The sequence below is a fragment of the Chelonoidis abingdonii genome, chromosome 3 (genome assembly GCF_003597395.2).
Source record: "Chelonoidis abingdonii isolate Lonesome George chromosome 3, CheloAbing_2.0, whole genome shotgun sequence".
NCBI lineage: Eukaryota > Metazoa > Chordata > Testudines > Testudinidae > Chelonoidis > Chelonoidis abingdonii.
In genome coordinates this window covers 4,459,759-4,481,989 of record NC_133771.1, presented here as the reverse complement: position 1 = coordinate 4,481,989, position 22,231 = coordinate 4,459,759, and the positions used below count along the sequence as shown (strand labels likewise).

Sequence of the window (22,231 nt, the reverse complement as noted above, 5' to 3'; positions counted from 1 at the left end):
TGTATGTTTTATTCCCATGAGCCCAGCAGAGCTAATCAGGGGCGGCTCTAGGCGTTTCGCCGCCCCAAGCACGGCGGCATGCCGCAGGGGGCGCTCTGCCAATCGCAGGTCCCGCAGCCCCAGTGGACCTCCCGCAGGCGGTGCCTGCGGAGGGTCCGCTGGCCCTGCGGCTCCACCGAAGCTGCAGGGCCAGCAGACCCTCCACAGGCATGCCGCCGAAGGCAATCTGTCTGCCACCCTCGCGGCAACTGGTAGAGCGCCCCCCATGGCATGCTTCCCCAAGCACGTGCTTGGTATGCTGGGGCCTGGAGCCACCCCTGGAGCTAATGCAGCTATAGAGGAGGGGGGCTGGAATTTGTTCTTTCACTATGAACCGAAGGACTGAAGTTCCTATAACAGCAGTTGATGTGGGAGAAGGAAAGAACCCAGCTTGCCTCTCAAATGCCCTGGATCCCATTAGGAAAAGCAGCTCTGCAGTTGGCAAAGTGAGTGCTTTCAGACGGTCCCTTTTCAGAGCAGAACCAAATGTAAGGGGAGGCCACGGCAGCAGCTTCTTCAGAGCATCTTAGGAGGGAATTCTTTCCAGCCCAGCAATGTGCAATTAAGATCCCTTTGTGGCTAAGACTCGGCAAGACAGATGGTTTCGTTAGCCACCCATGAGTAAATGGCTAGATAGAGAAACTTGTCCACAACACCCATTCCCATTTCATTATTGCTTACCATGGAAGAGACTTAGACACGGTCAGCGACGGAGCAGACACACCCTTGTTCAAAACACAACAGGTTTATATTAAATAATAAACAGACGGGGTCACTGGCTTTTATTTCTCAGGCTAGTCTTGCACTGGTTAGGGGGTCTCTAAGCTTTCCCGACATGGATGGATGCACTGGTTTAGTTTAGGGGTGCTGACCCAAATGCAAGAGGAGGTACCTATCTCCTCATCTTCAAGGAGCCATTGTAGCTTTCAACCTCCTCTCAGCTGCGATCTAGATGAAACCACAAACCTGTGGTTTGGTGAATAAGAAACAGTTAAAAAAGGAGCCCTCCTGGCCCAGATCTGATTTCCATCCCAGCCCTGCCTGAATCGGGGAGCTGCCTACGTGACACCCAGCTTGTTGTCTCAGATGCGGTGGCAGGATCACGTGCATAGAAATCTAAAAAGCTTCTGCCTAAGACCCTCTTAGCCTGATTTGCTTGGTGATGCAGCCACGACTTTTAACAAGGATGCTTTGCTGCCCTGGAATCCCCCTTTTTTTTTTTTTCTGAATTGATGTTAGCAAATGATGTCGAGGGGACAGGAACAATGCTGGAGAAGGAATGAGCAGATGGGCCATGGCTACTAATGCGCTTAGATCCAAAAGTCAGAGGTGAGAACCATCCAGAAGTGGGAGTGAGTTGATGTGACTTACCCAGGATAGGGTGGAAGGGTGGCAGCCAGAAAAACAGCCATTCTAATCGGAAACATCAAATCAGCTAAGTCTCTCCCTATGGCGTGTAAGTTATGACTCACTCTGCCTTATCAGTGTGTCAATGGTACCAGTGTTTCTATCACCTCTGGCTTTGATCCACCAGTAGAAAACAAAAAATCCTTTCCAGCTGGCCTAAGAGCAGGGACTCGTCCCTGGCGCAGATGGATGTTGCCAGACCTCCCCGCAGGTTGCAGCAGAGTCCTGCATCCCATGGGATTTGAGACCAGCCCATGGGATTACAGAAGGATTATGTTGGGCGTCACATCACAACACCATTGACATCATGACATGTAACGATGCAGCCAAGCGCTGACGCCATGGCGTGATGTGAAGCGACAGATATTACAGTGTAGTCACTTTGTGAGCCGATAGGCGGCCGATAGGAAACTGGAAGTGCATCTTTTAGAGAAACACAGTGAAGATCCTGGGGAGGAGAAGATGGAAACATGAAGAAGACCCCTGTCCAAAGCTCCCGAGGACATATCTTGAGTTCTGCTTGCTTCTTTGGCTGGGAAGCTTTTGTGTGTGTAACTGACCGACCTGCATGGAAGGTACAAAATTGGGAGTGTGCAAAAACACACACGCACGTCCTCTCTCTTACAAGCTCCTCTTAACCTCCATTGCAGCTGCAAAGCTAATCCCAATGTGTCTGATGTTCCGGCGCGTCGCGTTCACCAGGACAGTGAGGCAGGGAGGTTAGAAGCACAGCGGGGTGCACAGCCCATGTATTTATCTAGGGCAGGGTGTGGGCAGGGCGATGTGCTAAGAGGACACTAGGTCCACCTGCCAGTCCAGAGAGGTATAAATAGAGAGATGCAAACGGAGAAGGATCTGCCCGCACCAGAGCCGTTCAGATGCTCACCTCTCCGTCAGCTGTTGAAAAAGCTATCTGTGTATTCGCTTCAAGTTTCACATTTCATGGAGTTGTTGCAAAATGATGCAAAAGAGTTTCTCAGTGAAAGGAACATTAGAGACAGCTTACCAGCTTGCACATGTGTATTTCTCTCTCTCTCTCTATATGTCCGTATACCTATGCACAGACATACTCGTCTGCACATACATTTGTGCATCCAACATACTCCCAGTCTATCGGGCTGTCCCTTTTGGTATTTGTCTGTTGAATGTGAATAAAATCTGATGGTTTTTCTTCATCTGGTTTTGCTGGTCTCCATAAGTTTCCTCTCTATGTTAAAAAAAGAAGGGTCCTCAGTGTTGTGTGTGCATTGGTGGGGGAAGTTACACAGAGCTGCGGCGTTTCATGAAGCCCCGCAAGGCCGAGAGGCTGTGGAGTCCCGTGGAGACGGAGCTGATGGCCGAGCGCTGGGCATTGCAGAAGCATCTGTTGGATGGGGTGTCGGGGTAGCGGCTAGGCGAGGAGTGGCTCTGCTCCACGCACGTGTCCGAGGTGGACAGGTCCCTGGGGATGATCATAGGGATGGAGTACTGCAGCTTCTCCCGGCTCTTGTACCACAGACATGAGCACATGGACTGGAAGTGGAGCACCTCCGCGTAGACGTTGCGGAATCCGCCCCCGCCCCCTCCCCCGCCGCACCCGCCCACCGCGGTGGTAGATGAGGTGGTGTCTGTGGTGTGCACGCTGCTGGCCTGTCCATTGTGGGTGAGCAGCGCTCGGTGTTCAGCATCCCGCTTCTCGTCCTCAGCATTCATGGTCATGAAGCGCAGCACCACCAGGTTGAGGAAGGCCCCAATGACGGTCAGCCCTGTCAGGATGTAGACGAAGCTGAAGGCCACGTACTGGGGTTTGGTCTGCAGCGCCTCATCCTTCTGGAGCGCCACGTAGTCCCCAAAGCCGATGGTGGTGAGGGTAATGAAACAGTAGTAGTAGGCGTGGAAGAAGCTCCAGTGCTCGTAGTAGGAGAACGCCGCGGCCCCAATGCACAGGGTGCTGATGCAGGAGAAGAACCCAATAGTGACCATGTTGGCCATGGACACCTCTGCCCGTCTCATGCCAAGGCACTTCTTGATGCGGTGCAGAAGGTATCTGACAAAGGTGTTGATCCTCTCACCCAGGCTCTGGAACATGACGAGTGTGAGTGGGATCCCCAGCAGGGCGTAGAACATGCAGAAGACTTTCCCACCATCCGTGCTTGGGGCCGCATGGCCGTACCCTACGGAGCATAAATACAAAGCACATTGCCTGGTTAGTACACTCCAGACACTACTCTCTTCCCATCTTCCCTTCCTTAGCTATTGTTCAGGGGTGTCCAGATTGGCCATACCAATGGGTTCCCCTAAATGTATTGGAGCAAACTACCAATAGAAGTGGTGGATTCTCCATCTCTTGATGCTTTCAGGGTTCCCTTTTTGGAAGATGCTGTAAGTGAAACACAAGTTACTGGGCTCAATGAAGACATAACTGGGTGAAATTCTCTGGACTTGATATACAGCTCAGGCTAGAGAATCTAACAGTCCCTTGTGGTCTTAAACTCTGTGACTCTATGAATCCTTTCTGCAGGATATTACTCTTATTTATCTTGATTATGATAGCTCCTAGAGACCCCAACCAAGATCAGGACCCCATTGTGCTGGGCACTGCACAGTTACACAGAAAGAGGAAGTGCCTCTCCCATAAAGATTACAATCTACATGGACAAGACAAAGGGTGGGAGAAAAGACAAATGCTCAGCGCCCAGGACATCTGCTGCTGCGGTACTTGCAGCTTCTTCAAGGGATGATTAGAAATTGCTTGTCAACTGAGTCCAACAGCAATAAAAACCTGCAGCTGATCAGCTTTATCTTCATCCTGCAGTTACAAGGAATAATTACAGATGGCTTTACAGACTAAGAGGATAGCATGACCTCAAAAAAGAAAAAGGAAAAGAAAAAGAAAAAGAAAGAACATATAAAGCCTATGACATGATCAAAAAGCCAGCAGAGGATCACAGGACCTGGGCTCTGAGAGTTTCACTGGCCTCTAGGGACTGTAATGCTGCCTCTGACTTGGAGGAGAAAACTTGCTAGTAATCAGTTGCCCTGATCCGAGATACGGTCCAGGACCAAACCGTCGAAGCTCACCATCCCCTACGCTTTGTTTGAATACTAGCTTGTCTTAGAACACAACCTTGAGAAATCACGTCAGCTAACTTTAGACACAACACATCTTGCATCTCGGCAGGGGGTTAGACTAGATGACTCTTGTGGTCCCTTCTAACCTTATGATTCTATGATTCTAACTTGGGGTGAAGCACTGGCCTGGTTGAAGTCAAAGGCAGAACTCCCACTGACGTCAGTAGGGCCAAAATTTCACCCACACGACTGGCACTCAGTGTGGATGGGTGCCGGGGCATTTAACATCATGTCAGTGGGTGGTGGTCAGGTTAACTCTATGGTTTTAGTAGGCTTTACCCATCAGAAGCTGACACAGTGTTAAACATCACGGTGCCTGTCTACACTGACAACAAAGTCATATTTAACCTCTTAGGTAACATGACTTTGGAAGGTCATGACCTCATTATCTAGTGAAGACGAGCAGGAGCTTGGATCCAGATTTGGGTCTGAACTTGGCATTTCACCCCTTTACTAACACTGAACTGAACCCCTGGATCTAAACGTCCCCCTAAATTCTGGAGAAGGGTCCATCCGGATGACTGGAGATGACTCACTCACTAGTTACTCTGATCTGTTCATTGCCCCCATAGCACTAGAGGGGTTATAGGTCTGTCCCAATATGGCCGTTCTAATGTACTTCTTGTCCTACCTTCAGTGGACATGGAGAACAATTGATCACCATCCTCCCTATACCAGCCCAGAACATATGTGAAGACTGTTGTCAGGTCCCCCGCATCCTCTTTTCTCAAGACTAACCAGGCCCAGTGTTTTTAACCTTTCCTCACAGGTCAGGTTTGCTAAACCTTGGATCAGTTTTGTTGCTCACCTCTGGACTCTCTCCAATTTGCCCACATCTTTCCCAAAGTGCTGCACCCAGAACTGGACACAGAGCTCCAGCTGAGCCCTCCCCAGTGCTGAGTAGGGAGGGACACTTACTGCCGTCGTCTAACATATTACACTCCTGTTAATACACCCCAGGTGGAGCCTTTTTCACACCTGCATCACATGGTTGGCGCATGTTCAGTTTATGATCCACTGTCACCTCCAGATTCTTACAACGCCCATAAATTATGGCAGAACAAAGCCAAGAACTGACCGGGCCATTGAGATGCCTGTTTCTGAGGAGGTGGGAGAAGGGCTAGTAGAGGAGATGGCGTTTGAAGGCAAGTGCGATGGGAAAAGGGATGCTTCCCCCAGGCATGAGTGAAGGCATGAAAGTGTATGTGAGAGGAAGGGATGGCAAGGTGCAGACTCAGCAAGGGCAGGAGCAGGAGGAAATAAGACGGGTGACATAGAGCTGGGGGGGAGGTGTCTTCAAGGTGAGGCTGAAGAGCTGGAGACGAAGAGTCAGGACTGTAGCAGGGTGAGAAAGGCAGCAACAGGGTGGGTGGCCAGGCAGGAAAGCCAGAGAGAAGGTTAAACTGATGAAGGCAGGAGACAGCCAATGGTCACTTCTGATGATCATGATGGTCCCCTCTGACCTTAAAGTCTATGAGTCCTTGAATCTAACCATGGGGTAAGACAAGGGTGGGGAAAAACTCCATTAGCTCAGCAAGGTGTCTCTCCATCCCTCCTTCTCCTGCCTGCATCCTGGCTCCCTTGAAATGCCCATCAGTTCCTCTGACAGCGAACTCTCTGGAGAAGGGACTGGCACCTTTGTTACGTGCCCAGACAGCCTCTAACACATGGGAGCGCTGCTCCTGGCTGGGGTTCCTGGGCACTGCCTCAGTCAGAATCTGGAGCACTTGGGGGCACCCGTGCGGTGCCCCCAGGGATATAATGTTCAAGAAAAGCCCCGAAGCCATCTGGATTTCAATTAATCTGTTTTCTGCCCAGTACAAACCACATGCCAAATTCTGGTAAAAGGCCTTATTCCTTATGTTTGCCACCTGATTATCTGTATCTAATGGAGCCTGTGGGAAGCCCTTGTGGGATATGCGCTTGACTCACAGAGTCAAACGTGGTAACAGCCTGTTTCCTCCTGACTGGATACCCTGGTCATTGGTCTCTGCAGAAGCCCATGATAGACCCCCTCCCCCTATTTATAATGCTCCCAAGCAGCCTGGACACCGTGCACACAGAGAGGGAGCTGCAATTGAACAGGGGTTTTCCTGTGCCCATATCATGCCCTGAGGGCCTTTCGGTGCTGAATACAGGGGAATAATCACTTCCCACAATCTGCTGGCGATGCTCCTGCTAATGCAGCCCAATATGCCGTTGGCCTGCTTGGCAACAAGGGCACACTGCTGACTCATATCCAGCTTCTCGTCCACTGTAACCCCTAGGTCCTTTTCTGCAGAACTGCTGCCTAGCCACTTGGTCCCTAGTCTGTAACAGTGAATGGGATTCTTCAGAGCTAGCAAGGGCAGGTCAGAGGGGGCAGCTCAGGAGTCTGAGCTGCAGGTTTGAACTCTTGGAACCACAAGGTGGCTTGCCCCATGGGCTGGACAGCCTGGTGCTAGGCCAGCCTGAGTCCAGAATGAGCCCCGCACCCTGAGGGGAATCGGGCACTTGGCCATTAAGAGAAGCAGGTGGCTCCACTAATGACGGAGAGGTGATGAGGCCCAGGAGGGAGGTTCTTATCCAGGCAGAAGCTCAGTCCAAGAATGAAAGCTGGGACCGGGGGGAGGGACTCTAAGATGAGTGAGGACAAAGTCTCCCGCCAGAGAGCCCTGGGAGAGACTCTGACTAAGCAAAGAGAAGGAAGAAGAAGCTGAGAGTCTGGGTAGAAAGGGGCCTGGGTGAACTGCAGAACAGGTGGAGGAATCATAGAATTATAGACGATTAGGGTTGGAAGAGATCTCAAGAGGTCATCTAGTCCAACCCCCTGCTCAAAGCAGGACCAACACCAGCTAAATCATCCCAACCAGGGCTTTGTCAAGCCGGGCCTTAAAAACCTCTAAGGAAGGAGATTCCACCGCCTCCCTAGGTAACCCATTCCAGTGCTTCACCACCCGCCTAGTGAAATAGTGTTTCCTAAACCTCCCCCACTGCAACTTGAAACCATTACTCCTTGTTCTGAACCAGTACTCACCTTTGTATCATGATACATCTGGTCCCACTGAGAACAGTCTAAGATCCATCCATCCTTTGAACCCCCTTTCAGGTAGTTGAAGAGCAGCTATCAAATCCCTCCTCATATCGTTCTCATTCAGCAGACTCTTGAAACGATTACTCCTTGTTCTGTCATCTGGTACCACTGAGAACAGTCTAGATCCATCCTCTTTGGAACCCCCTTTCAGGTAGTTGAAGGCAGCTATCAAATCCCTCCTCATTCTTCTCTTCAGCAGACTAAACAACCCCAGTTCCTTCAGCCTCTCCTCATAAGTCATGTGCCCCAGACCCCTACTCATTTTTGTTGCCCTCCGCTGGACTCTCTCCAATTTGTCCACATCCTTCCTGTAGTGTGAGGCCTAAAACTGGATGCAATACTCCAGGTGTGGCCTCACCAGTGCTGAATACAGGGGAATAATCACTTCCCACAATCTGCTGGCGATGCTCCTGCTAATGCAGCCCAATATGCCGTTGGCCTGCTTGGCAACAAGGGCACACTGCTGACTTATATCCAGCTTCTCGTCCACTGTAACCCCTAGGTCCTTTTCTGCAGAACTGCTGCCTAGCCACTTGGTCCCTAGTCTGTAACAGTGAATGGGATTCTTCTGTCCTAAATGCAGGACTCTGCCCTTGTTGAACCTCATCAGAATTCTTTTGGTCCAATCCTCCAAATTGTTTAGGTCGCTCTGGACCCTATCCCTACCCCCCAGCGTATCTACCTTTCTCCCCAGCTTCATGTCATCTTCAAAGGATGGAGGAGTGGAGCCAGCTGTTCAGTAGAGGGACCCAGAGTAGAGGGTGAGCCTGAAGGGGAGGCCATGAGATGGTGACCCAACGGGGGGGCTGAGTCAGCAGAAGTCACAGCACCAGAGGCACCGTCTACGGGGCGGCCCTACAGAAGGGACAGAGCTGCCATGCCATGCCTGGCCATGAGGGGGTGGCTAGCGGTGAGTGGACTCATTTACCGTTGGCTAGCAGTTATCTCCCACCCCAGAGTTGGCTGCATTTCAGTGGTGCGGTGCATATGTAGCTCCGGAGTGGTGTGGAGATGGAAGGTTCTATGGGGCGAATTATCAGAGGTGCTGAACTCCCAAACTCCCATTGAAACTGTGGAATCGGGACTGGTTTGAAAATTAGGCTCTAGGTGCCTTTCAAGTGTCATTAACAGAACAGTCCAATGATGGCAGGTTACAGCTCACCAGCCTCAGGGCATAAGATCGCAACGAGTTCAGATCAGGAAGAACTTCTCCACGCTCTGACGGGGCTGCCCTCCTTACTGGTATCTCCCACGCAGCCCTGTCACTACCGAAGACCGAATACCAGACTAGATGGGATCGTGATCGGATCTGGTGTGACAGATCAGATGGGCCAATCATCTGATCCGATATGCTAGAAGACTGGATGGGCTGGGCCAATGATCTGAGGCAGTTTTGCAAGGGGCGGGATATCAGATAGTCTGATCTGGTTTGTCTGGTCTGAGGCCTGGAAACTCGGCTGATATCTAGGGGGTGTCATTCCCGTGTCTTCAGCGGAGCTATGCTGAGATCCGCCAGCGGAGGATTTGGCTCTTGAAGCCTAAATGAGCCTTGCAGTGAGACCCTGTCTCGCGCTGATTTCTCTCTTCAAAACTTCGTATTTATTGCAAAGCTCTGGGAACTGCAGACGGAGCTTTGATAACCAGATCAAAAGGCCGTTCTCTTTCACTTCCGTAAATACCTCTGTGCAGAAACCTTTCGGAACACCCACCAGCAATGCGTCGCCCCAAATCCCAACGGCTACCCCATGGCAGCAGCCCAGGAGGGGAAGGGAGGGACTCATTTTCCTTTTTCCCCCAGCAGTGGAAGCACACCAAACTCACGACAGGCAGCGATGTGTCAGGACATTGGGCGAGGTCCTGTGGTGGTGAGAATAACGACCCCTCACGTGAGGGGGCCGGAATTGTGTATCCATTACAGCAGATCTAGGCCAGGGCTAAAATAACCCCCTCCTGCTTCTGCAGCTGCTGGGGCTCTGATCCTACTGTGGTTGAAATCAGCAGGAGATTTGTCATGGCTTGGCGTTCAGTAGCTCTCGGGCACTGATCCAGAGAGAGGCTGAGCACCCACAGGTCCTGTTGACCGAACGAGGTGCATGGGCAGCTCAGCCCCTCTCTGGATCAGGACTATAAACGATCAGGGATGGGGAGGGTGCAGTCGACTCTCCAGTTCTGTGCAACGGCTAAAAAGTTGTATCTTTGCAAACTACGGCATTTGGTGACACATTCCACCCCGATCTGGGCAGACAGGGATGTGGGTGTGCGGAACCAAAGCAAGAGCTGGCTTGTAGCTGGGCTTGACTTTGTAGCCCAAGCTCCGGAGTTTGGGTGGGAGGTTCTAGACTCAGGCCCAGCTCGAGTGTGATGTGCGAACCGGGAGGGCAAACAAATGGAGAAGCTGCTTTTCCTGAGCTTTGGGAACCTTGAAGACAGGGCCGGTGCAAGGAAGTTTTGCACCCTAGGTGAAAATTCCACCTTGCACCCTTCACTCAGCTAACCCCGCCCCCCCCACGGCAGCTAACTCAGCCTCCCACCCGGGGAGCCCCCCCGCAGCAGCTACAGCTACCCTCCCTACCATGACAGCTAATCTCCTACTCCGCCGTCCTGCCACAGCAACTAAGACTCTCCTCCAACCCCCCGTGGCAGCTAACCTGACTTGGCGAGACTTCCCCCCGCCCCACCATGGCAGNTTCCCCACGGCAGCTAACCCTGCCTGGGGAGACCTCCGCCGTGGAAGCTAACCCCGCCTGGGGAGACTTCCCCTCCCCCACCATGGCAGCTAACCCTGCCTGGGGAGACCTCCCCCCGCGGAAGCTAACCCCACCTGGGGAGACTTCCCCTCCCCCCCCACGGAAGCTAACCCCGCCTGGGGAGACTTCCCCTCCCCCCCCGCGGAAGCTAACCCTGCCTGGGGAGCCCGCCCCAGCTCACGTCGGCTCCGCCTCCCCCACTGAGCACACCGGCGCTGCTCTAATTCTCCTCCCCGCCCAGGTGTGTGGCGCCGATAGGAGGAGACAGAGCTGGGCTGTGTGCTCAGCAGAGGAGGCAGAGTGGAGGTGAGCTGGGGCAGGAGCTGTTCCCCTGTGCGCCCCCCCCATTACTGCGGGCAGCCCTCCCTGTGCACCCCCTGCGCCCCCCCACCCAGCTCACCTCCACTCCACCTCCTCGCCTGAGGGGCCTTCTAGGTGCCCCCAACCACTAGGTGCCCTAGGCGGCTGCCCAGTTTGCCTAAATGGTTGCACCGGCCCTGTTTGAAGATTCAGCCTGACAGCCCTTCGTGCCAGGGCTTTAGGGCAGCAGTGTGGAACCCAAGCCAACCTCCCAGCTGCTGTGAGTGGTTGGCCCTCAAATGAAATCGACAGCCTGGCATCTGCCCCAGCCCTGAACTGCTCCCCCTGCCCCAATTTCCCTAGAGCCAAAAGGAGCTAGAACCTCCAAAGTTTTAAGTTCTGCTCTAAATCCAGATCCCACCATTGTCTATTGGGTCCTAGATTCTTAGGCAGGGAAGGACCAGTCGCTCATCTAGTCTGATCACCTGCATGGCACAGGCCATTACATTTCACCAAATGTCACCTCTTCGTCCAGCCCAGCAGATTGTGCTTGGCTAAAGTGTCTTCCAGAAAGGAACTGGTGGCACGTGAACCCCCACATCAGGGACGCTAGCCCCCCAGCCCTGCCCTGTATACCCAACGTACCCCGCCCCTTCTGCCTCCCATCGCTCACTGGAGCCCCGAGCCCTCCCGCCCCCTGCCATGGCCAGAGAAGCCCTGGCTGAACCGCTCTGAGCACTAGCCCACCCGCCCCAAGCTCCAGGCTGCTGGCACAAGCTGAGCCTCTGCCGGCTTTAGGGGAACAGGGGAGGGAGGGCGGGGCCTTGGGGTGGAGTGTGGGTGGGGCCATGGCCAGGGGTAGGCCTGACCTATTGTATCGGGGCACCACCCATGCAGAAAGGTATCCCGTCTGGATCTGCAGATGCCAAGAGATGAGAATCCACCGCTTCCCTTGGTACCTTGTTCCCATGGCTAATCGCCTGCACTGGTAAAGATTTGTGCCTAATTCAAATGTCTTGCTTTAATGTCCAGCTTTGGTCCTTTGTTCTGCCTGTCTCCGCTAGGCTAAAAAGCCTTTCAATAACCAGATTTTCTTCCCAGCAGGCCCTTCTACACTGACCAGGTCACCTCTCAATCTCCTTTGACTGAATCCTGTTCCTTGCACTTCTTTGGCGGAGTGCGAGGGCCACCTTGGGGAGCAGCCGGCCAGAGGGTGTGTGGCCACCACCCTGCCCCATCCTTATATGGGAAGGTGGCAGGAACCTTGTGCGCGTGGGGAACAGATGCTGCATCTGCCATCCTCAGCACTTTGTGGGCAGACCTCTTGGCCCACTGCTGCTGGATGGGGGCCCTCCTCACTGCATGCCCCCACACCATGGCAGTGGCTTTTAAGGCCACCAAGGAGGCTTGAGTTAGACACAAGAACACCCCCCATTGCAGCGTGGCCCAGATGGCTCTGGGGGAGTTCTGCAGGTGGCCCCTCCGGCACAGCTCTCAGGTCTGATTCAGCTCAGGATGCCCACGATGCAGTCTGGGGGTCCCCAGTAGACACTTGTGTCTCAGGCCTGCTGGAGGGAGACTCTGCAAAGCCAGCTGCCCGATGCACACAGCACTCCCCCTCTTCCCATCCCCCTTCCCAGCTGCCATGTCCTGATGCATCACCCTGTGAGCTGGGAAGCAATGGGGAGGGAGGGGATGTGAATGCCAGTGCTCACCTCCCCCTCCCATAGGCAGCTTGTCCTCATTAGTCCCCAGTCTGGAGGGAGCTCTGTCAGTTTGCTTAACTGCAGAGAAGCCGGGAACGTGTCAGTCACCAAAAGAGACGGCTGGTTAAAAACCAGCCAAACTTTGCATGTTGGCCTGTCGGATCTCCGCAGCACCCCAGCAGCCCATGCCTGCCTGGCAGCTCGCTCCGTGAAGGTCACGCCTCGCTTTGCAAGGGGAATCTCCTGCACCCCATAGGGGCAAGGAACTGCTGAAAAGCCTGCCTGGTTCCCTGCCCTCATCCCAGCCCGACCCTGCATCCATTGTTAGGGGAAGATGCTGCGCAGAATCGGTTGGAAACATTGCCCAGACACAATTTTTTCTGTGAATCTTTTGGCTTTTGTCCACATTTCCCACCCGCCCCCAAACTGACAATTTTTGAGCTTGGCTTTTTGACACAACCTCACAATTACTCAAGGAAAACATTTGGGGTTTTATTGGCCAAAATGGCCTTCTGTCGAAAAGCACTTTTCCATCAGCAAACCGTTTCCGTGGGGGGTTTCCCAGTTGGCTCTAGTCTCAGTTCAGTTAGGATCAAAGTTTCCCTGGTGTTTTTTTCCTAATCCCTTCACTACCATCCTCACAAAGGACCCGATTTGCTTGAAATTTCACCCCCAGGATCTTTGCCGGAGGTTGCTCGCTCCTGGGAAGCATGCGGCTGACCAGGTGAAGTGTTGGGCACAGCGAGGCAAGGCCCAGGATATCGGGACAAAACAGTAACTTAAATCAGACTCAGGGACTGTAATAGGAGGCCAAATAAATTCTTCAGGGCCCTGCAGATGTTAACAGCACTTCCATCCCCGGCCCCCCATGCTTTCCCATGAGCGTAACGCGGGTAACCTGTCATCTATACCACAGCACTGGAGTTCACACAGGACTCAACACCCATTCAACGGACCCCCCACTTGTTAGGGGAACACCTCAGTGACATTTAACATAAGAACATTAGAACGGCCACACTGGGTCAGAGCAAAGGTCCATCTAGCCCAGTATCCTGTCTACCGACAGTGGCCAAAGCCAGGTGCCCCAGAGGGAATGAACAGAACAGGGAATCATCAAGTGACCCATCCCTTGTCGCCCACTCCCAGCTTCTGGCAAACAGAGGCTAGAGACACCCATCCCTGCCCATCCCGGCTAATAGCCACTGATGGACCTATCCTCCGTGAATTTATCTAGTTCTTTTTTGAACCCTGTTATGGTCTTGGCCTTCCCAACATCCTCTGGCAAGGAGTTCCACAGGTTGACTATGCGCCGTGTGAAAAAAAGCCCTGAAAAAATTGAACAGCAAGGATCACAGCTGGGATACAACCCAACCGCTCCCACCACTGAACCTCCAACAAAGCATTGCTACATCAGGTGGCAATCACAGCCTTGCTTCTTTCCTAACTTCCCCAGCAAACTCGGCCCCTTATGTGTCCATCAAGGTCTACTCTTCACTTCTTTGTGGCCTGAAATAAAACAGCCTGGAACGTATCTACAGAGTTAATCTCTCCAGCCCTGGGTCCCTTTTCCTGGCACCACTTGTCGTCCGGTCCCCTCCCCTTCTCCTTGTGGTTTTGCACCCACCAGTTGAGTTGTGTCTCAAGGGAGACTGGAAGCTCTCAGAAAGGGAAGTATGCCCATCTAGTCTGACCTGCAGAATGAGCTTCCTGCACCTCACCCAGGAGTTCTGGCTGAGTCGGAGCATAGCTTTTACAAAGAGACCCCCCGCCCAGTCTTGATTCAAGTCCTGCACTCTTCCAAAAAAATGTCCACCGTGGGGAGGGGGATGATTTGGAGAGCAAGCCCGGCCCATGCTCATTCTGCAGGGATGCCCTGTCCTGCGGGGCTGGGCCTGGCCTCCTGCTCCAGGGGCTGTACCCTGGCACATGGGGTCCCAGCATGGCTCACTCCAATCTGGCCTGGCCACCTCCCATAGTGACAGAGGGGCAGCTGGGGCAAACCAAGTCACAATGCCACTTGGAAAAGGGGGGCCAGGGTCAAACTGCCCCTTTTGCTTCCCGTCCCTTCTGGGGTGGCCCTGAAGGTGATTCAGTTGAGGTGTCTGTGCGGCACCCAGCAGACTGGGGCCTGATCCGGACTTCTAGGTGCTAGCAAACAAGGCCTGGTCTGTTGAAGACTCCCACGGGCTCCAGCACCACCGAGCTGGCCAGTTCTGCACCTGAGCACTGGGGAAGTACTGCTCTGTGGCTTGGTTTGCCTCCCTCTCTAATGGGATAAACCAACATCCTAGCTCTGGGCACCCACCAACCAGGGGAAAATTCAGAGCCAAAGGGTGGATCTCTGTGGACATCTGCAGGCCTTGCGTCCCTTTACCGTTGGTGTTTTCAGTCCAGGACCGCTCGCCATGGCGCAGGCATCCAACAGATGCTGCTTCTGTAACATTTTGCATGGTAGGACTCCTGCTGCCATGAGCCATTCCTCACTTGTGCACTGCTGGGGATGTGCACGGGTCCTTCTCTGGGATTCCAGAGATGGCAGGAAGCCACCGAAGGTGTTTTGAGCAGGATTGGACGTGGCTGCAGCATCAGGTGAAGTAGAGATGTTTGCTGGCATGTGTTGGCTGGGCGGAGAGGAGGGAGGTGGGGGTAGGTCAGGCTGGAAAGGAAGAAGTGGCCATAACTGAGGCACAAGATGGTGAAGGCCTAAAGGAGGTGCCGGAGAGTGAGGGGTGGGGTTTAGTGACCGAATCTGTGGGGTGGACAGAGGAGTTGAAGGGGAGGAGGCTGGAGCTCTGGACAGAGAAATGTGAGGGACGGGAGGCTTTTGGGAGCAGGAATCCAGTTTTTGTTCTGTTGAGTAGGAGGAACACTCAAGAGGAGAAACAAGCCTGTCTCCTGTGACGAGGAAGGATGGTTTCAGAGCTGAAACAGGGCACTCACGAAAGCTGGGCCCGTTTCCCAGCTCGGCTATTGGCTCCCCATGGGATGTTGGGCAGGTCCCATGGAGTAGGCCTACGCTGGAGGTGTACTGCCTGCTCTGGCACTCATCGAGCTAGCGTGCTAACAGCTGCAGAGCCACAGAGGTGCGAGTGGCCGGGGGGACTCACCACCTGAGTGTGCACCTGGCACTCCTGATGGGTCTGGAGCACTCGGGGTGACGAACCACTCGGGGCTGCGGGCTTGTTTTAGCACATTAGCTTGATCCGAGCTAGTGTGGGTACATCTCCTCATGTTTGAACTTACCCCTGTGGCTCAAAGGGGTGATGGCTTAGTGGGGAACATCACTGTCTTCTAACCAGCCAACCTGGGTTTGATTTCCAGCTACACAGCAGCTGGATTTGGGGGAGCCTCTCAGGGTCTGATTTTTGCTTTGGCTGTGGGGGTTCTGGTTCAAATCCTAAACCTGCCTTGGCTTTTTCAAGAAGGATGTTGACAAATTGCAGAGGGGTCAGAGAAGAGCCGTGAGAATAATTAAAGGATTAGAAACCTGTCGCATAGTGATAGACTCAAGGAGCTCAATCTATTTAGCTTAACAAAGGAAGTTTAAGGGGTGACTTGATCAGTCTCTAAGTTCCTACGTGCGGAACAAATATTTGATAATTGGCTCTTCAATCTAGCACAGGTCTAACATGATCCAATAAGTTGCAGCTAGACAAATGCAGGCTGGAAATAAGGGATAGGTTTGTAGCAGGGAAGGTAATTAATCTGTGGAACAATTTATCATAGGGTGAGCAGGGACTGCAAGTCTAACCCTGCCAAAACGCAGGATTTGTTGCATCTTAACCATCCAAGGCAGATGCTATCCAGCCTCCTTTTGAAAACCTCCAGTGAAGGAGCTTCCACAACCTCCCCAGGCGGCTGCTCCATTGTCCTGCTGGTCTCACAGTGAGGGAATTTTTCTTGAGATTTAACTTAAATTGGCTCTGCTGGAGTTTGACCCCACTGCCTTGCCCTGCCCTCTGTGGCAGGAGAGAACAACTTTTCTCCATCTTTTTCATGGCAACTTTCCAGGTATCTGAAGACCACTATCATGTCCCTCCTTAATCTCCTCTTTTCCAAACTAAACATGCCCAGTTCCTTCAACCTTTGATCACATGCCTTGCATTGCATCCCTTGGATCATCTCTGCTGCTCGCCTCTGGGTCCCTTCCAGTTTCTCTCCACCCTTTCTCTACATTGGTGACCAAAACTGGTCACAGTACTCCAGCTGAGGCCTGACCAGTGCCAAGCAGAGGGGTACGATCACTGCCCGTGACTTGCATTTACAGAGGGTTGTGGTGGATTCTCCATCACATGCTACCTTTAATGCAAGACCAGCTCTTTTTCTGCAAGATCTGCTCTCGAATGATTGTGGGGCATGTCTCTGGCCTATGCTATAAAGGTCCGACGAGATGATCACAGTGGCTCCTTCTGGCCTTGGACTCTAAGAAATTTGAACTCTAAAATCATTAGATTGTAAATTCTTTGGGGCAGTGACTATTGCCTATTTTATGTATGTACAGCATGTAGCACCTCAGGATTCTGATCGCCACTGGGCCCTCTAGGAGCTACAAGGAAAAATACATAATTCACCATGCAACTAACAGGTAGGATTGTCCAGTGGCTAAACCACCAGATTAGCTTTCCTGTGACCTGGGTTCCAGCCCTGCCACCAACCAACTCTCTGACTTTGGGCCAGCCCCATCCTGCCCAGTATCAAACGCATCTTTCTTCTCCACCTTGGCCAGTTCCCCCGCTGCCTGGCCGGGGGAACGGTCCCTCCCCAGAGCGCTTGCAGCTGTGCAGGGCTCTGGCAATTCCTGTGTGAGCTGATTAGTGGAGAATGCAGTCTGGCACGCTTCCTGCCACTTTATTTATAGTGCTGAGTTGCTCAATTACTAAATACTTCGACAAATATGTTCGGAATCAAAAATGCAGCCGCATTCACCTACGTGTGAAAAACATTTTGACGTGACATCGTTACTGGCAAACAAGGGCCCTGAGATAATTTAGCATCCTCTTGTTTTTGAATTGTAATCTGCCCAGGTAACTCCCCCACCCCAGTCTATCTGGTTTCCATATTCCCCAGCCTATTGTCTCATCTTATTTAACCCCAAAAGAGCTGCACTCTCGCTCGCTCTCGGGCACTAGGAAAGAAACGGGAGGAAACCTATGATCACCCCAGCTGCCCAGTTTTGATAATACTCTGCACTTCTTGCAGGTCTTTGAAAAGGTTAAAGAATCAGACCCAAACAAGCTGAAATCCCCATTTTGTATATGGGGAAACCGAGGCAGGGAGCAATTAAGGCATCTAAAGAGCCTGAAATCAATGTGAGAGTCAGGCACCTGAATATCATGGTGATTCTGGACGTAAGTGACTTGTCTAAGGTTGTCCAGGGAGTTGGTGGCAGGGCCAGGAATAGGACCCCTGGGTCTCTTGCTTTAGCCATAAAACCAACCTGCCCTTGAGACACTCAGGAAAGGGGACTGCACTGCCTGGACTGCCAATTTCAGCAAGAATTGTGGGGTCCAGGACTCCTGAAGTTCTCTGACTTATCAAGGTCACAGGCAGATTCCAGAAGGGACCAGTAGATCTGGTCTGACCGCCTGTATAACACAATCCATGACCGCCTGTTGTACACTCTTTTGTTCCACCGGATTCGATCGGGTGGGGGCCTGTGCAAATCTAGCCCAGGTGAGTAGTAGCACCCAGTAGATGTTACTGTCCTGGGCACTGTTGGGGTGGGGGGCTCTGTCCATTTCCTAATGGGCTGGTGCCCACATCACCTAACCCCTGGTGACCCGGCCAACCAGGACCAGCACTGATGGGCCAGCCTCAGCAGACAGGCCACAGGTGGGATGGGCCCTGGAGACCAATCTTGCCCTGGAGGCGGCACTTGCCAGCCAGGGTTGAGGGATGGGACAGAGTCACAAAAAGCCACTGGCCAGCGAGAGCTCTGAGGCTGTGGAATAGTCTCCTCAACTGGGGAACTGCAGGGACGTTTCTACCCAGACTGGCCAGAACCCTGGAGAACAGGGCCCCATGCTGCACTGGCCCCGGGGAGCTGGTGTAGATGGGACCCGAATGGTGCTCGGAGGTGAGCCCTACTCTGTGTGCTGGAGGCCAGGGGCGGAAGGAGACGGGGGTGGGGAAGGGGCAGGAGGTGCCAGCTTGCTTTAGGGGCGCACCTCTCTCATCCATGCTGGCCCCCAGGCAGAAATCCAAGGGTGGTGTTCTCCCTTCCGCCCCGTCCAGGGAGGGGGCTGCACTTCCAGGAGCAGCTCGGCCCCCAGCTGGCCCTCTGCCTTGGGGTCACTTTCTCTCTTCGCTCTACTGAGAGACGGGCTGCGAGGCGAGAGCTGCTTGGCACTGAGCCCGCAGCAGTGGCTGGGCGGATTGCTGTGCTGCCAGCCCTGGGGGGGAAGGGGAGAGGAGCCATTTCAGGGGAGAAAGAGGGCAAATTCCCCCAAGGTTCCAGCCAGTCTGTGCCAGAGGGGGACAGATTGTTCCCCAGGCGGCACTGAATTTCCAGCCTTTCTGCTGGGAGGCTAAGAGGGGGCTGGCAAGTACCGTGCCATGGGAATGACCCCCTCAGGGAAGGAGGTGGCCTAGTGCCACGGACCTAGGGGCACCACCTCTCCTCGGCCACTCCAATCATCTCCACTTTCCCCTGGCCGGTTTTCTGGCTTGTGCCTGCCCCAGTCTCGGGCCCCAGTGCTCACTATCCCCGTCGCTCTGGCTGCTGCTCTGCCAGCCCTATCCCTGCCCACCCGGCTCGCAGCGGCGTGAGGCTTATGCCCGTATTGACAAGTCCCCATTCCGAAGCCCTGCCGAGCCCCACAGAGAACCATGCAGCTTCGCAGACGCAGCCTTTGGAAACACCCTGGCGAGAGCCCTCCGGCAGCTGCTCCCTAATCCCTGGCTACAAACCATCCAGCCATCAAGAGGGTGTCACAGACCCCAGCGCCTGGGGGCAGCGGAGCTCCCGACCCCAGGGAGAGGCGGGCGACTGAGGCAGGCCATGAGCGGCTTCCCGCTCCTCTTTCTGCAGAGGTGACTGTCTGGCCCTTGCCTGTGGCTCCCACAAACACATCCCCTGCTTGGCTGGCTACATCCGCCCAGTGGCCACTTGAGGGGGCAGCTTCTTGCTGCCCCAGCCCTTCCCACCCCTAGCCTGCCTTGGTGTGAATGAGGTGCACCTGAGTCTTTACTGAGTGCTGAGAATTGACTCTGACTCAGGATCAGATCCTCCTCCCCAGCTCTCTGGGAGTAGCTAGTGTGGGGGACCAGCCTGGACGAGGTCCCATTTCCCAGCTGGCCAGTCTATCTTAGGTTCTTGGATGGCCTATCTGAGCACCTCCCAATCTTCAGTGTGCTTATCCTCCTAGTAGCCCTGTGAGGCAGGGCAGGGCAATTATGCCCCTTGCACAGATGGGAAACTGAGCCACAGAGCGGCTAAGTGACTTGCCCAGGGGTATCCAGAACGTTTGTTGCAGAGCAGCAAATCGAGCCCAGCTCTCTCAAGTCGTAGGTTAGCATCCTAACCCATAGGCTTTCCTTCCTCAATGGACACACCCAGAGGACAATGCTCGTTTCTCTGCTTTGAATCACCCTTGCTCTGTAAAGCCGGCAGCCTCAATGGATGCGTCTACACTGCATTGTTAACGTGGGTCTGCGGGAGCCCGTCCAAGCCCATGTTTGAGCATCCACACTGCCTTGTAAACCTGGGCTTACAATTGCGGGCCCCGGGTCTCACAGCCGTGCTCATGCGTCCACATTGCACTAGGCTTGAGTCTGTCCACACTTCAAACTGACAGGCTTTGGACCTGAGTCACAGCAGGACTTGGAATCCAACCCACCTCCTGAGCAGGTAGGAAACCGAGGGGGAGAACCGAGGCACAGAGTGGGGAAACCGAGGCACAGAGTGATGAGGTGACTTGCCCAAGGTCACCCAGCAGGCCAGATCTGGGAATGAATCCCAGATCTGCCAAATGGCTGTCTGGTGCTCTAACCACTAGGCAAACTGCTACCCACGTAGACTGATCCAAAGCCCTGAGGCAGTAGAGGAGGGTCATGCAAGCCTCGTTACTAGGGCCCCCAGGAGACAAATCTCAGCTTCCAGTTAAAATTAAGTCTTCAGCCTTTTTCTTGGCGAAGGTAGCCAAGAATCAATGGACAGATGGCCTCCACCCACGTTGAATCTCTAACCCAGCTGCAGCTGGCCCTGTGCAGAGGAACCTGGGCATTGCCAGAGGGCATCAGACCAGGGCATCATCCACTCCCTGTCCTGGCTCTGCTGAGGACACTGGAAAAGCCCCACTGTGGGCGGCTGTAGCAGGGAGAAGGCTCTCCCCAGCCTCCGGCCTGAGGTAAGAGTCACCTTCTGAATTCTGATCCTGGCTCACGCCATCGTGGGTGTTCTCACAGTGTGTATGAACACCTGATCCTCTTGTGAATCCAGGCCCAGTTCAGTGCCCTGCCCACCGAGCCTGCCGCCTGCCATCCAGCCTGATCCGAAGCCAGCAAAAAGCCCCGGAGGCCCCTAAAATCACTAATCGCGTCTGTAAGTCTGAGCCAAAGTGCTGTGGATCCGGCTTGTTAGCATTCATGGGCATTTACCTCACTAGGGCTGTTGGTCTGTGAGTGTCGAGGCCGGAGCTGGGGAAGGACAGACAATGGCTGGGAGAAGGGAAGGGTTATTACCTCTCTTTTACAGATGAGGAAACTGAGGTACAGAGACTCAGCGGTAGTGAGGGGCCTCACTTCCATTGAACTCAATGGGAGTTAGGAGGCTAAATACCTTTGAGGAGCTGCAACCTAAGTGACTGGCCAGCGCGGGTCTGGCTGCAGCAATCAGGCCAGGAGCTGGCTGCTTAGAGTTTGCACAGGTCTCTCTGGCTCCTTCGCAGCCGGATGCAGAGAGGGAACCAGGCCCCTGGGTTTAAAATATTCTGCAGCCACGCTGGCCAGTTGCCTCCTGGTCTCAGCCTGCCCGCTCTCCTCAGTACCCTGACAGCAAAAACTCGTCAGGCTGCTGGGGATGGGACGCGGCTGCTGTTGGAATGCCCTGAGCCCCCAGCTGGGACCGCGGCAGGGCCTTTAATCTGCAGCCAAGGGCCTGCTTTCCTTCCCGAATTCTTAAGCCTCTTAATAGACTCTGCTCATGCACCCGGGTGCTGTAGCATCGTAAATCCTGAGCCAGAGGCCAACAGGAGAAGCTCAGAAGAGGGAGCAGCTCCCCCCCATCAACTTATTTCTTATAGACGAGGAGTCTAAATTAATCCCCTTCCCCACACCACCTCCCCCTGATGCCCGCATGCCCTGTTTATTTATGGGAAAGAGGCACGTGGGGAGCAGGAAAAGACTACTGCTGAGTTCAGCTGGGCTTGTTAAAGGGCCAGTACTGCTCTGTGCTGGGGCTGGAACTAGAGCCAGCCTGACAGGCTGTTCCTTCTATCTGCAGTTCCTGGCGCGTGGAAAAGTCCCACTAGGGCATCGGTCGGACAGTCAGCCAATGCCAGGTTGTTGCCTGCAGTCGGTTCTCCCCAGGATTGTCTGTTGGGGCACCTCCCATTTCATTTAGGGACTACCATGGCGTGTGGGGGAGTCAGGGCCCTGCACCCCCGGCTTCCTGCGATTCACTGTGACTCTCAGCCAGCCAGTAAAGCAGAAGGTTTATTTGGACGACAGGAACACAGTCCAAAACAGGTCTTGCCGGTACAGACAACAGGACCCCGTCTAATTAGGTCCATCTGGGGGCCCCAGGGAGGCCACAGCCCTGGTGGTCGGGGCTCCCCTCTCCATTTCCAGCCAGCTCCAAACTGAAACTCCCTCCAGCCGACTCACTCAGCCTCCCCCCCCCCCCCCCC

At 53.9% G+C, this 22,231-nt stretch overlaps 1 protein-coding gene across 1 annotated transcript in view; it reads right to left on the bottom strand.

Annotated features, from left to right (window-relative positions):
- Positions 1-253: 253 nt before the first annotated feature.
- The window catches only part of KCNK3 (potassium two pore domain channel subfamily K member 3), a 77,433-nt gene continuing 55,455 nt past the window's right edge, over positions 254-22,231 (bottom strand). The window contains exon 2 of the mRNA XM_032798629.2: positions 254-3,599. Coding sequence (XP_032654520.1) covers positions 2,707-3,599 — 893 coding nt within the window. The 3' untranslated portion in view covers positions 254-2,706. The remainder of the gene's footprint in view (positions 3,600-22,231) is intronic.